We start from the raw sequence: 16467 nt of genomic DNA, 5'->3' as shown, positions 1-16467 counted from the left end.
GCGCTTATCAGCGTGTCTTTTAAAACAGATTAGAGTTTATGGTGGTACACCAACCGCGAGACTCACCGATCGCCCACAATTAATCTTACCAAATACCGATAGCGGCATCGACGGCTTCATTGTTTAAGTCATTTTTGGGATCTACAGCCGCCCGTACAGGAAGGTGAGATACCAGCAGAAATAACTTTTCCGGTTGTACGCCAGGCCTGCGTTTTTCCCCTCAACTCGAAGCTCAGAAGATACCCCACTTTCACGTTCCATAGCGTCGTTAAGTGCGGCCATTTTCAACGACAAAGGCTGTAACTTTTGATATCGACCCATTGACATCAGTTTGCCGTATGCAGATTCACGTCAAAAGCGACGGTGAAAGCGAAAAACGAAGCGGTAATAAGAGATAGAGTCACGCGATTTCTGCCATGTGACATCGTTTCCGTTTCGGTCTGGAAAAGTGTCACCATCGCAGATAGTGTCTTTGTGAAAAGAACTCCTTAAAGAAAAAACTCCGAAAATATATTTCACTCGTAAGAATAGTCAAGTCATTTTAGTTACGAGATTCGTATATATGAGAAATCTTGAATACTAACGGATCTCTCGGCAACTCGTAAAAATATCAGAATGATATTCTAGTATGATAGATATCTGCCACGAGATGGAAAAACGTTTAAAATTGTTGTCTTTAAGGAAATTTGAAATCAAGAAGAGCAATAAACAAAAATTTGTCAAGTTCGATTAAAAAAAGAGGATCAACCCATAATATTTTATATATTTTTAAAATTTTTTTTAATTACAACAAATAACAAATTACAAATACAAAATGTAATACAAATACAAACGTAAATTACACAAAGACAACGACACAAGATACACACATACATTACATGCACTATGTAGCCCCAAGGGACGGTAAGGTCCTTCCAGCAGGCCTATGTGATTTTTATTCCTTCAGCAAAAGCTCTTTTATGTATTAAATGTATTTTACTATATTTATATATTTTTAACATGCATTGGACAGTAACTGATTTCAAATCATTGCATTTATATCTGCGTTTCTGATCATATTAAAGATATTATATTCTGTATTTCTATTACTATATATATATTTATGTGATTATTAGTGTAAATGAAATTCATAATTTTTAGAGCGATGTAACAAAAACTTTTTTAAAATAATGTTTTATTACTTTTAGGCGCTTGATAAATATTTCTATATCTATTCGAGTTTATATTTCATTTTTTACAAACCATTCTTCATTTCTGATGAATTTAAAAATTCTGTACATGTAGTTCTCAGTGTGAATATGTGGCACTGTATTTTTTTGTTATCTATTGGAACATTTATTAATTTTCTTAATTTATTGTAAAGATTGTCTAAATTGCGTATGTTTTCATAATATGCTACTCCCCAGACACATATTCCGTAATTTATATTTGAGTAAACCCATGCAAAGAAAATATCCTTTAAGAAGTTATTATCAACTATGTATTTAAGTTTATAAAGAACTCCTGAATCTTAAGGGAGTATTTTGTATCATTTTTTATTATGTTCCATTTTAGTTTATCTTGTATAACTATTCCCAAATATTCATAGTTAAATTCGAACTATTTCTTCACAATCACATTCTAATAAAGTTTGAGATTGGCAGTGTGTATGCAACTTTACGTGGATTTCCGTACTTTCATTTATATTTCTTGTTTTCGTGCACATGAGTTCAGTTTTTTGTGTACTTATTTTTCATCTATGTTTAACTAGCCAATGATTTATTTTTAGTAGATCTTTTTCTGTTTTTTTTAATCAGACTGTCTATTTCTGTTTCCTCAGCATATAAAACTGTATCATCTGCAAAATATATAATGTTGCCATTGAGATTCAATTTGCTTAGTTCATTTATGTAAATTAAAAACAATATCGGCTCCAAAACCGACCCCTGTGGGACTGCTTTTTTTTACTTCCCGAAATTCGCTAATTTCTTTCTCTATTCGTCTATTGTAGAGGTAAGATTTAAACCATTCTAAGATATTTCCTTTTATACCGGCTGAATAAAGTTTCTCTGTTAGGATATTTAGATCCACATAGTCAAATGCTCGTTTTAGGTCCAAAAATACCGTTATTTAATATTTATTTTTATTTATTCCACTATTTATGAAGCCCGTTAATCTTAGAATTGCCATTTCGGTATTTTTGTTTTTCTGAAAGCCATACTGATTGGTGTCAAAGAATTTTTGATGATTTAAGAAATTGATCAGTTGGTATTTCATACATTTTTCTAAAATTTTTGAAAAAATCGGTAGAATCGAGATAGGTCTCTAGTTGTTTGTATCAGTGGGATCTCCTTTTTTATATAAATAGTATGTACGGGAAAATTTTTTATTTCAGAATAAAATGATCCATTTGTTATATTATTGAGGAATCCACTAAATCCTTTAACACATCTATGTGGTAGTGGGAAATTATTTTCATCATTTTCGGCGTAATTCGATGATAAAAAAAACCACTTGCTTTATTTTCTCTAATTTGTGTCACAATTTGTCTCAGTATATAATTTTCAGATTCAAGGTAGAGCACAGAATTCATAGAGGTGTCTGAAGGGCCTTCTTGTTCTATACAAGTACAAAAATCTGCATTATCCTCATCATTATTTAATTTCTTGTAATAAATTCATGATTAAATTTATCTGCAAGTTCTGTTAGATTTTGAAAAATTGGTAAAGTTTTTTTTTTTATCTTTATTAAATACATTTTTTTCTAATAATTTGCCATTGTAATCTTTTATTGTTTTCGCAAGCTTTAAACAAGCTCTCCTGGAAGTATTTTTGTTTTACCTTTTTTATGTACATTTTTAAATGTTTGTTATAACTTTTTTACTCATTTTCATATAAAATTATGGGTAGATTTTTTTAATGTTTTTTGTATAATTTTTCCTTGCGGTTTATTTTTGTCAAGTTTTCTTTAGTTATATATTGTTTTTATTTTTCTTAGGGTATTTTTTTGTAGATTTAGTCCAGACATTAGTATTCATTGCTATAATATCCAAGAGATGTCCATATTTATTTTGTACCGAATCATTTTCGCGTATGCAATGCAAATTTCTTTTTGATATGAACTGTTCAAATTTTTTATAATCTATTTTTGTTATTTCATCATCTTTCTTTTTTATCGAAAGGAATATTGGGAATATAATATAAAGTCGCTAGGTGGCGCAGGAAGTAGGACAACGTTTTTTTCACGTCTCTCGTTTTCTTCTTATTTTATTGATTTAAATTGATTTATTTTAATAATTTAGCCTGTTTTATTTTGTAATTTAACGAGTAAATTGTAAGGAATGGAAAACTGTGGCGTGTGCAAGTCTAACATCGCAAATACGAAGGATTTGGTAAAATGCGCGGGAAACTGTGGTCGAGGTTTTCATTTCGTATGCACTGGCATTACCGGCACTCTAAAGCAAGCGACTTCGCGGAAAAATACATGGATGTGTGATTTCTGCAGGTCTTTTGAAAGTGCGATATTTTCGAGATTGGAATCAATGTTTGCGGCTTTCAAGATGGAGATTTTGAAGGAGATCAAAGACAACTCGCAAAAGCTGGAAGAAATGAAGGAGTCAATTGAGATCTACCGGGGTCAAATACACGAATTGCAAGTGTCAACCGATGAAATACGTTCAAAACAAGAATCCCTTTCTCGGAATCAGGCATCGCTGGAAGTTCAAGTAAGTGACTTGACGTGCCAACTAAATGACCTGTCACAGTATTGCCGCAATCGCAATATAGAGATTTCTGGAATTCCACGCACGAAAGATGAAAATGTGAAGACTATCGTATCCACGATCGGACAGAAAGCTGGACTTGAGGTATCGGAGATGGACATTGATGTCGCTCACCGGATCAGAAACTACGGTGACCAACAACCTGACAAAATCGTTGCACAATTCCGTTCACGGGACATACGAGATGCCTACATTACCGCATCACGAAAAATGCGTTTGACGGCGAAAGACATCCATGGCGCCTTCTCAGAGCAACAGCGGGTGTTCATCAACGAGCACCTCACGCAGCAGAATAAACTACTTCTCAAGGAGGCCAAGGAAGTTGCGAAACAGAAGAGTTTTACTTTCGTGTGAGTCAAAGATGGTAAGATTCTAATGAGAAAGCAATCAGGTGATCGATCATTTCGCGTAGTGAATTCAGATATATTGAAAAATTTGTAACTCAGGTATGTGATTGATTTTGCTTGTTTTTTTTTAAATGGATCAGAATTTGACATTTTCTACAGTTGATGATTTCAACATATTTTGTTATGACAATATAAATAATCTTACCATGGCCCATTTAAATATACGTAGTTTACGTGCAAATTTTGACATCTTTGTAGCATATTTAGATCAGCTTGATATAAAACCCTCAATAATAATACTCAGTGAAATCTGGATCTCTGAATGCGAAACTTCGTTTTACAAGATACATGGGTACAGAAGTTTATTTAAATGTGGAAACATAAATCGCTCTGGTGGTATAGCACTATTTTTTTCTGAAAGTATAATTTTTAATAAGTTGCATTTAAATGAGATGACATGTGTTGATTCGCTGTTGGTTGATTGCACTTACGGGAAATACAAATTTATTTTATTAAGCATTTATAGGTATCACATGTATTCTATTGACACATTCATAAACGAAATTAATTATTTGCTTGATTATAAACGAGATAAAGATATATATTTGATCGGTGACTTAAACATTGATATTTTAAGATCTGAAGACTTAAATATTTTTTCTTATGTGAATTTGATGTCAAGATCTGGATTTGAATCGTTAATTAATTCTCCAACTAGAGAAACCGATGAAACGTCAACTTGCATAGATCATATTTTTTGTAGATCCAGGAATTTAAATTCAAAAAAAGCTGTACTTCTCGATTTGTGCATAACTGATCATAAAATGGCTTTATTTTATTTAGAAACAGATCATGACAGCAATGACTCAAATTGTGAAACAAAGTGCTTTACCTATCTTGATAAAAATCAATTGATTGATCTTGTAAAAATGGTTACGTGGGATACTGTTTACAGTTGTGAATCTGCAAACTCGGCAATGAATACTTTCTTGGATTTAATTAAGAATTGTGTTGATGCTTCTACTAGAGTAAAGTATAATAAAAGAATAAGAAAACCCTGGATTACGAAAAAAATTAATGAAAAAATTAAAATTAGACATAGATTATTGAAAGAAACCGTTTGATATTGAGCTGCGATATAATTTCAAGACATTTAGAAATATGTCAAACAATGAGATAAAGCAAAATAAGAATGACTATTTTACTGCAGCATTTATTCAAGCAAACAGTGATTCGAAATCTCAATGGAATTTAATTAACAAATTAATTGGTGAGGATTTTTCTAATTTTTGTAACAATGATCTTCCTAATAATTGTAATTCATTAAATTGTTCAAATTTAAATTTTTTTGAGAAATCTTTTTTTATATACCCTACGGATAGTCATGAAGTATTGAGTATAATAAATTCTTTACACTCCAAAAAATCGTCAGGATTTGACAAAATTAATTCCATAACATTGAAGTGCATTGCACCATATGTAAGTGATGTCTTATCGTTTATTTTTAATTTAAGTTTTATCACTGGCGAATTTCCAGAGTGCCTGAAACTTGCAATCGTTTCTCCAATACACAAGAAAGGGACAAAAAGAATGTTAATAATTACAGACCGATTTCTTTACTATCTGTCTTCTCAAAGGTCATAGAAAAAATAATTAAATCCAGAATAATTAAATTTCTTGACAGCATTAATTTTTTTAGTGAGAACCAATTTGGATTCAGAAAGGCAAAAAGTACAGAGGACGCTCTTATTAATTTTCTCTCAAATGTGTATATAGCAGATAACAATAATTGTAAAGTTGCGTCATTATTTTTAGATATCAGCAAAGCTTTTGATACCGTGAATCACAGTATTCTTCTAACCAAACTAGAATATGCAGGAATTCGGGGTTTGCCACTTAAATTTTTCAAAACATATCTTACTAACAGAGTTCAAAGTGTGAAAGTAAATTCCGTTTTGAGTTCTAAAAGACAAATTACATCTGGTGTACCTCAAGGATCAGTACTTGGACCTATTTTATTCCTAATATATATAAATGACCTGTGTAACTTTAATTTGAAAGGAAAAATCACCGCTTTTGCTGATGATTTAGCTCTTTGTTACTCTGAAAGCTCTTCAATCAACTTGAGGAATAACATGCAAAATGATCTTAACTCAATAAATATCTGGTTTAGAAATAATAATTTAAAATTAAATACAGATAAAACTAAATATATGTTATTTGGTTCTGGTACTTTCGATGATTTTGGTGTCCTAAAATATCATAGTGTGACAGATGGCTGTATCTCGGATTGCATGTGCACAGTTGTAAATAGAATAGACACCTTTACGTATTTAGGGATTTTTTTAGATTCAAAATTATCCTGGAAAACACATATTAATTATTTGAGTGTAGAATTAAATCGGAACATTAGGAAATTTTATTTTATCAGGAATAAATGTTCCCAATCCATTTTAAAACTTCTTTATTTTGCGTTAGTAGAATCTAGATTGAGTTACGGCATTACATGTTGGGGTGGGACATACTTCAGCAATCTTTCTTCACTTTTTGTCACACAGAAGTCCTTCATCCGTATCATTCTGAGTAAAAATAGACTCACGCATACATTTCCACTTTTTAATCAATTAAAGCTACTCCCTCTGCAACATCTGTACGTTTATAAAAGTTTAAAAATGTTTTATAAAAGAAGTGGCCATCTCAATCTGAAATTACACAAGTCTGGAATGCAATTTAGACGTCATACTATACAGGTACCAAGGCCAAATAAAACTCGTTTCCAAAAATTTTTCCTTTATTTAGCTCCCAAAATATTTAATTTACTTCCTCAGTTAATAAAAGAACAATCTTCATGTACATCTTTTTTTATCAATTGGTTGTTAACTCAAGAAGATTTAAATTATCTGTTTGATATTGTAATGTAATCTTCTTTTATCTTGCATACGCTGCTAAATGACAATTTTTTTTGTTTATCAATTCCATTCCTGTTGCCACTTATTTCTTGGTGTTATATATATGTGTGTTTTTTTTTTCTTTCTTTCTCTCTCTTGTTATTATTTATGCCGACAGATATGTATCAGATATTGTTTTGTGGGCTCACAAGCTTGCTTAGCCCCTAAATGTTTTGTAACTGTGTTTAAAAATCTTAAATAAAGGAAATAAAAAAAAATAATAATAATTCCTAATATTGGGTAGGTCAGTGATATCAGTGTTAAATACTGTAAAGTTTTGTGAGGTATTCCGTTTTGTTCTGTAAAAGTCATGATCTATGCATCTGTGACTTTCCTTTGTTTCTCGTGTTATTTTTTTGTGCAGTGGTTCGAATCTATTTATGGCCATTATTTCTAAATATTGTGATGTACCATTAATTTTACTATATAGATCAATGTTCATATCGCCAACTATTAATATGTTACTTTTTAATGTTTTGATATTGATTTCTAGTTCTTCATTAAACTGACTAATTGTATATGAGTATGAACAACACAAAAGCAGAATATTAACATCATATTTTGTGTATAAACAAATCTTCTGCTGTAGTGAAATTAATGTTTTTTATGTTAATTTAATTTGTTTATTTATATACATAATTACTCCCCCTCATCTATTTTAACTTCTACAGTTTGTATAACAATAATAATTACTGATATGTTCGTAATTTGCTATGCAATAATTGAATTCTTCATTTTCATCAATGCATATTTCACTTAAACAAATTGTGTCAGTTTTTTCATTTAAAGTTTTTAAAAACCAGAAGATTGTTAAAATTCGTTCTAAGGCTCTGTATGTTGATTATTAGAACTTAGATTTCTTGTGTTAGGACATCTTATTACCTTTCTCAATTCTTGAATTTCCCCCAGTGGGCGCTGATTCCCAATCACGTCTGTTTCTTCACTTTCCATTGTCTTTAAAGATTGGGTTTAGTCATATATTCTTAATGTTTTAGATTTCTCGTCTCTTCGGAGGAATATCTTTCCATCTTTTGCCCATGCGAATTTATAACCAAGTCGAACAGTTTATTATTTTCTGGTGTGAGATGTTCGTTAATGTATATATACTCTGTCATCTTGAAAATCTGGATTTATTTTAACAGCTGTTAGACTATCTTGTCGATTGGCTTTTTCCATCCAGATAATCTTTGATTTTTCAGTATGGAACCTAACGATGATTGGTTTTGGTTCGCTAGTGTTTCTTGTTGGCACTCTGTGGGCATTTTCTATTTCTGTTAATTCTTGTATTTCCAGGAGTGTTTTCATTGTGTTCATTATTTCAGTTATATTTTCATGCTTATTTCTGGGGTTCCGTTTATCTCTATATTATTTCTCTTACTTTTTGTTTTTTTTCCATATCCATTCATTCTGTCTCAAATCTGTTACTTCCATTTTCAGCTTTTCATGTTTTGTTTGTTTAATATAAATATTAATCTGGTCAATTGACCTTTGAATATTTTCAATTTTTTTTTTTCCAACGTTCTCCATCGATTTAGATTGGAATTCTATTGCTTTCACAACGTTCTGCAACTTCTTTAGTAAGTTTATCTTGCTTTTGGGTGATTTTATTTACTGCTTGTTCCATGGTGCTTTGCATTTGATATTTATTATGAACCCTCAAGCATTTTTTGCGTTTTTTCCAATTGTTTTTCCGTATCCTCTTCGTCTCCAGAGGCCCAACATATCTGTTTCATGCCTATTTCATCACAATGTAAGGAAATAAATAACAGAAAAGGAAATAAATAACAATAAAAGGAAATAAATAACAATAAAAGGAAATAAATAACAATAAAAGGAAATAAATAACAATAAAAGGAAATAAATAACAATAAAAGGAAATAAATAACAATAAAAGGAAATAAATAACAATAAAAGGAATAAAATAACAGAATTAAAAGATAAAATGAAGTATTATCACAAAAATTAGAAACTTTGCCTGGTTTTAAAATTCAATTGGTCGAGCGTCGACCATTCGACCAATTAATTTTATTTGTCTTGAAAACCAGGCAAAGTTTCTCATTTTTGTGATAATACTTCATTTTATCTTTTAATTCTGTTATTTTATTCCTTTTAACGTTTCATTAAAAGTTTCTGAGTAAAACATAGAGTTAATGGAATTATTGAATATACTCTTTTGTATTGTGCAAGAGCAATTTGTAATTTCTTCCGTATACCATCTAAATTTCTTGTAATAAAGTAATTATGAAAACTTTCCGCCATATCTTTAGGATCATTCACTCACTCACTAGGCCACTCAGTAGCTCACCCACTCACGGATTCAGTAGCTCACTCGCTCACTCAATCACTCTCACTCATTCGCCCACTCCCTCGCTCACTGACTCAGTAACTCAATCGCTCTTCTCCCTCACTTACTGATTCGCATCGAACTGTTGTCTGTGAATTTTCCGGCGGTGAATTGTTGGCTGTGAATTTTCCGTAAATCAAAGATGGGGCATGCGTGAGACTGCTATCTCCAATGGCTATAGGTGAGATGACCTTCATCAGTGACGTCATGAGCTTCAAGCGGAGGCCTTCTGCTATATATGGGATTCACAGAGCAAATCCACTCTAACGGGTGTGCGACAGGTGTGGTAGCACCGGGTCCCTCGCTTTGTTGAGCCCTGCGCTCACAGTAAATTATTGAGACCTTTAACCAATTCTAACTATTTCTTCCACCAATTCAGAATTTTCATCAACTTTGGAATTATTTCTTTTCTTAACTCTGTATTTTCATTGGTGCTGGAATTTTTTCTTCCAATTTATTTTTGATTCGTCAATTCTAAAATTTCCATTAGTTTCGGGAATTGTTTCTGTATTTTAAAATTAACTTCAGAGTAAGTTCATTATTTTTTGCGTTAATTTATATTTAATTATGAGTTTAAAATTTTTGTATGAATATTTCTCAGCACTCTACATATTCTGAAATAATAGATGTCGATTTCCCCTCCCCACAAAATACAGTAAAACCTCCTCTAACGGCCACCTCCGAACAACGGTAATCTACGAATAACGGCCACATTGTGTTGGCGCCGAAAGCCGTCCCATAGACTTAGCATTACAAGTAACCTCCGAACAACGGCCACTTTGGACATGGAGTCGGAAAAAAAATACATACATCACCATGAGAAAAATAATTTTCAAGCTGATTTTCAGGGGAGTTTTTTCCTTCCCCCGAACTCTATGGGAGAAAAAATTTTGTATGCTTTCTTTTCCGGAGTACAAATGCTGGATGGGTATATTGGAGGCAGTGAAAAAGGAAAAGCGGCCATCGAGTGCTTTATAGTTGCATTTAAAGATCACCTAAATGATCTGAAAATGCGCTGCAGTCCCCTTATTCGAAGTGGGAATGTGCCTCGGGTCACGAAAGTGATCTGGAATTGCGCCAAGTCACTTAAATGATTTGTAAATGTGCTGCGGGTGATTGAAGTGATCTGAGAATGTGCCGCTTAGTTAATTCTTACAAAATTAAGTTTTGAGATCTCGAAAAACATTAGATGACCCCAAAGGCTACATTTGGCCCGCGCGTCAAGACTTTAGTATGTATGGCAGGCATCTTCAACCTCTCGCGAGCACCACGATGCTCCCTGAAGCACCCACAGTGCTCGATACCCGTGTCCGATTTCGTGCTCGCGAGCCCTTGATCAACGTCCCGATTAAACACTTTGTACAAATTGCATTAAGGGATTAATCCTATCCAACTTAGTTCAGCTATTTCAATTCATTCTCTATTTTTTGCCGATGATTTAGTAATTCTAGGGGACTCGAATATAAATTTACAAAGGAAAATAAATATGCTTGATACATTTTGTGAGGATTTCCGGTTAAAAATCAATGTTGACAAAATGAAGATCATGGTTTTCAGACGTGGTGGTAAATTAAAAAAAGCTGAAAGGTGGAGATTCCGGAATGTTCCTCTGGAAATAGTCAATAATTATACTTACTTGGGTGTCCCATTCTCGTCATCTGGCTCATTTAGCCTAGCAAAAACTAGGTTTGTGGCAAAGACAAAATCCGCTATTCAAAGAGCATAGCACATTTTTATAAAAGCAAAAATAACATCCATTAATGTTGCAATGAAACTTTTCCGTTCAATTATACTTTCTGTGTTGACATACAAAGCAGCGGTCTGGTCGACAGGCTACATTGATGAATTCGAACATATTTCCTCTTTTTTTTTTTGTGAAAAAATTATTGCGTTTGCCGTCAATTACACCTGGTTATATGCTTCGAATAGAATTGGGGCAGCCACAAGGGGCAATAATACTGAAAAAATTATTGAGGAATTTTTATAGACGCATTCTATATCCATGAACAATGCAAGATTTCCTAAGTTTGTCTTTTCAAACACCTTAATAACTATTCAAGTACATCCGAAAACAACAAAAATAGCTGGTTATCTCACTGTGGAAAATTTTCGATGATACTGGCTTTAGCTACCTTAAACTGATTTACGATCCCTTGTTCACAAGCAGCAATTTCTAATGGACACACTAATTTCACAGAGTATCCAATTAGATATGCGATTTCTTCAAACATGTAATGGCTCCAGTTTTTCCGCACTGTTAAAAATAATTTTGGAGTTGAGGACTATCTATTGAGCACATCTAAAATTACATACAAAAGAATACTAATACCGTGTCCGGAAAATTCACCGACAACCATTCACCGCCGGAAAATTCACCGCTAGGATAATTCCCCGACAACAGTTCGATGCGAGTCAGTTAGCGTGGGAGTGAGGGATTTTTGAGTTACTGAGTCAGTGAGAGAGGAGTGAGTGAGTGACCTACTGAGCATGTGAGTGAGTAAGTGACCTAGTAATTGAATGAGTGAGTGACAGTCCCGTCATTTAGGGAGGGGGGGGGGAGGCCCTGGCTTTTGAAAATACACTACAAATGGTATATATATATATATATATATATATATATATATATATATATATATATATATATATATATATATATATATATATATGCGTACCTTTAGTACATGCTCTTTGCCCCCCCCCCGCCCTGGAAAAAGTTGAAATGACGACCCTGGGGGGGGTGAGTGAGTGACCTAGTGAGTATGTGAGTGATTAAGTGATTGAGCGAGTGAGTAAGTAAGTGAAGGAGTGAGTGAATTAGTTAGTTTTAACCTAGTAGTGTCACAAATGATTGATTCACTCCCTCACTCACTAGCTCATGGACTCAGTAGCTCGCTCGCTCGCTCACTCACTCAATCACTCACTCACTCAATCCCTCACTTACTGACTCAGTAAATCAATCGCTCACTCCCTCGTTTTCTGACTCGCATTGAACTGTTGTCGTTGAATTGTTAGTCGGTGAATTTTCCTAGCGGTGAATTGCATGGCGGTGAATTGTTGTCGGTGAATTTTCCGTACACCTACTAATACAATTGCGTTTTGGAAGTAACTCTGTTCTGATAAATGACTTTTTTTAACTATAAATTCTGATACTGACTGTACATATTGTAATTTAAATCAATTAGAAACTTGGAATCATGTGTTTTTCCACTGCCCTACATTTGAGACTAGCAGAAGAAAATATCTTGGTGACGCCGTGTCCTCTTCCCTCAATCAATTGCTAACTCTGAGAAATGTCGATACGAAATATTTTTAACTACCTCATTTTGGCTTGGTCCGACTTCGGTCACTATAGAGTGAATAAGCCTTGTTTCCGACTAATTTAAAATTAAAGTATTGGTAAATTTCCAGTGGAGAGTTGTAACACATTAGTTGGCGTAGTATTATATGCACCTGTTACAAAAAGTAAGTATTGCCTTTGAGCTGTCAGCATCTTGCGTTTCATTCTGCACGTGGGATTTGCAAACCAAATACTCGATCCATAGGATAATTGGGGGATGTTGATGGTTCGATAATAGATATTTCTGAATAGTCTGTTAATACCCCACTTGCTGCCCCCAATCCTATAGAAAGACTGGAGTGTTTTATGAGCTTTAAGTACTTGTTGGTCAATGTGGTAGATCCAGTTAAATTTTTCGTCAAAATTGATTCCCAGATATTTAAAGTTCCGTGTTCTTTTGATGTGTTGGTCATCATGTTGGATTTTCAAGCGTCCTTTCTTTCTATAAGGCCAGAAATATGCAATCTTGTTGGTTTGAAGTTGCAGGTGATTAATTTCAAGCCATTCTTCTATTTCTTTTAGACATCGGGTTGCAGTTTCATTAATGGATTTTGATGTGTTGCTTGATACTATAAGAATGATATCATCAGCATATGCTTGCAGGCATCGTCTGGCCATTGATGTTTGAGAAGGTCGTTAATAATAACATTCCAAAAAAAAGGACCCCTACAGGAGCCCTGAGGGCATCCCTGTTTCTGTGTCTTTGTTGCAGGCCCTCTATCTATCATGATAGATATACTTCTTTTTTCTAAAATACTTAAAGTAGTTTTAAGTAAATTATCAGGTATTGTCGAAATTGACGATAGCCTATTATATATGAGCTCATGACGAAGATTATCGAATGCTGACTTGATATCGAGAAGGATCACAGCAGAGAAATTACTCTTTTCTTTTTGTCGTTTCAATTCTTGCATCATGTTGTCTATTGCTTTTTTTGTCGATTTCCCTTTTCTAAATCCAAACTGTAGCGGATGGAACCAATTCTGTTTGTTTAAGAAATAACCCATTCTATTTATGAGTATACGTTCAAATATCTTCCCAACGTTCGATAATAATGTTATGGGTCTGTAAGAGTCAAAGTCTTCGGGCTTCCTCCCTTGTTTCAGGAATAATAATAGCATGCCATTTTTGAAATGTTCCGGAAAGGTTCCAATGTCCAGGCATTTATTGAACAAGATATAGAATAGGGAAGGGAACTTACAATGAAGTTTTTTGATAGTTCTGTTACAAATTCCATCCATACCTGGTGCCTTTCTATTGTTTAACTTGTTAATGATTCTTGTTATCTCCATGTGTGTGATAGTCTTATCTCTTGTGTGCAGTGGAATGTCACGAGATTGGAGATCGGTGTTCAGGATCGGATCTGGATAAATAAGATTTAATTGACGTCCAGCTGCTTGCACAATATCTTTTTTTTGGTTATCTTGCAAATGAAGAAGGAGCTGCGGCGGGAAATATTTGTTGTTCTTCGTTGTTTTAAAGAAATTCCCGTAAGGTTCTTTCATTCGGCTGCAATATTCATGCCATTGTTTTTTCTTAGTGCTTCTAATTAGTTTCTTGAAAATAGCACGCTTTTTCTTAAATTCTAGTATATATCCTGATCTGTCATCTTCTTTTCTTTAATTTATTTTTCTTTCCATTGCACGAAGTTTCCGCTTTTCTTTAGTCAAATGTTCATTCCACCATGATAATTTGGAAATAGTTTTGGGAACTTTTAAAGTGAAAGTATTACTGCATGCAGTCGTTAAAAGATCCAAGATTTTCTCTACTAAGGTTAGTGATCCTTGATTATTATATGTATCTTGATGTTTTAGCTCGTTCAATAAATTGTTCAGAGGTTCTTGCAGCTTTTTGCAAAGCAACCTTAATTTTCTCTCTGTTACGTGATATCGAGGATAAGATGAAACACAAATGATCTCAGAAATGCTGATTCGAATGTACTTGTGTTGGCCCAAGGTGTCTTTGCCGCTTATTTCCCACGAAGTAGAAGCCGAAAGCGTTGGAGAATTGCAGAAGGAAAGATCAGGCCATCCTTTAGACTTTCCGTGCACATAGGTTGGAGTTTGTAGATCTTGATTGAGTAGTATGAGATGATTCTTTTGTAGAAATTGTAAAATTGTTCTTCCTCTGGAATCTTCATCTCTGTAGCCCCATAACGAGTGATGACCATTCAGATCCGATCCAATCAATATATGTATGTTATGTTTTTGTTGCTCTTTATTGTTCTTTCAATTTCATCAATTGTAAAAGATAAGTTTTCGTACGGAGAAGAGTATGCCGAGATGATAATGAGATCACTGTTATTCAGACATACTCTAATAGCTGTGGTGGAAGTTGTATTGCATACTGTGGCTGGATGGATGTTGGAATTTGTACATACTATTGCAGCTTTATTGTTGGTGGATGACCATCTATTCCAGTGCGGTGGAAGACTGTGCAGTTGTCCGTTTTTGGTGCACGGCTCTTGCAGCATTATGAAATCAATTCCTTCTTTTCCGGCCATTGTTACGAACGATTCGGTTGTGTCCTGTGCACGGTCAGCGTTATACTGTAAAAGTTTGATGGGCCCTTAAGACTTTGCTGAGACATAGTTTTAGTCTGCAGTAGATAAATTTTAGCTTGAAATTGGTTTTTTTTTTCAGGATTAATTTGAATTCAGTGAAATTGCGTTTTTGGACACACTGATTTCCATGATGTGTGCCTTTTTTTTTTCTAAAATTTATATCTTATGTCGTTGGTTATTTCTAAGTGAAATTTAAGTTTGAAGTTATTAAGTTCGGAGGTGAGCAACTGAACTTATAATTTTAGCTGCTAATGGATCTGTGCAAGTCAGTACGAGTTGATTTCCATTTGCATCTGTTTTAATAATGTATTCATGCAGGTTACTGTATGTCAGTTGTTCTTCCAAATCATGTACGACTCTATTGATGTCACCATGATCTACGATGTTGAAAGTTAGTCGAGTTCTGTTTATGTCCATATTGCGAAAATTTGTAGTGCGATTCCATCCTGTTCGCTGCTTGGCCAAACTTGCATTTTGTTGGCGATTATACAATACACTACCACAGTGGTTCTCAACCTTGTTTTGTCCATGGCCCCTCTTTCAACCATTTCTCATTCCTGTGGCCCCCTTGCGAACATGAATAATTTTCTACTCTCCCCCCCCCCCGTTTTCCCATTGGAAGATAATTATTCAAAAATTGTCTGAAGTATAAATATTTTTGAATTTAATTTGATTAATTTTTAATTTATGAAAATAACGAAAAAGCAAAACAAACATAATAGAATACAGTAAAAATAGAATAAATTCCTTGGGGTCACAAAGTGTCTGTATCATCGTAATGTTACTTTTTGTGAAGTTTATTGTTTTGTGTTTTTCTCAGTTTGATTTTGTATGTTTTATGTGTTGTGTCAGTCCAATTAAAAAAAAATATTTTTAATCAATGTAAACTCTACGCTTTGAAGACGGCACAATGTCTTCAGTCGTGTTACAATGTCAAGTTACTGCACTGGATAAAGTTTTTATTATTTCCAAATTAATTATTTTTTGTGTGTAAATGATTATGGTTTCATTGAGAAATGTTAGTTGTAGCTTCCAAAATACGCATTCTTATAATGATAAAAATCGCAAAAAATGGTAGCAAGCTGTTTTATTAATTTTATTCTCTTCATGAGGACAAAAGTAGTAATGAGGGAGTAGCCACACAAATGAATCCCAATTGAAAAGTTCA

General features: G+C 33.6%; 1 protein-coding gene across 1 annotated transcript; it reads left to right on the top strand.

Moving 5' to 3' along the window:
* The first annotated feature begins 3319 nt into the window (after positions 1–3319).
* On the top strand, positions 3320–4114 carry LOC149080319 (uncharacterized). The gene has a single exon (XM_089238715.1). The coding sequence runs from the start codon at positions 3320–3322 to the stop codon at positions 4112–4114; it is 795 nt and encodes a 264-aa protein (XP_089094841.1).
* Positions 4115–16467: the final 12353 nt, after the last annotated feature.

The sequence above is a fragment of the Pholcus phalangioides genome, unplaced genomic scaffold, assembly GCF_987345545.1.
Source record: "Pholcus phalangioides strain wild (caught in Gottingen) unplaced genomic scaffold, Ppha-v1.0 ptg000011l_1, whole genome shotgun sequence".
NCBI classification, from domain to species: domain Eukaryota; kingdom Metazoa; phylum Arthropoda; class Arachnida; order Araneae; family Pholcidae; genus Pholcus; species Pholcus phalangioides.
This window is presented reverse-complemented; position numbering and strand designations above follow the sequence as displayed.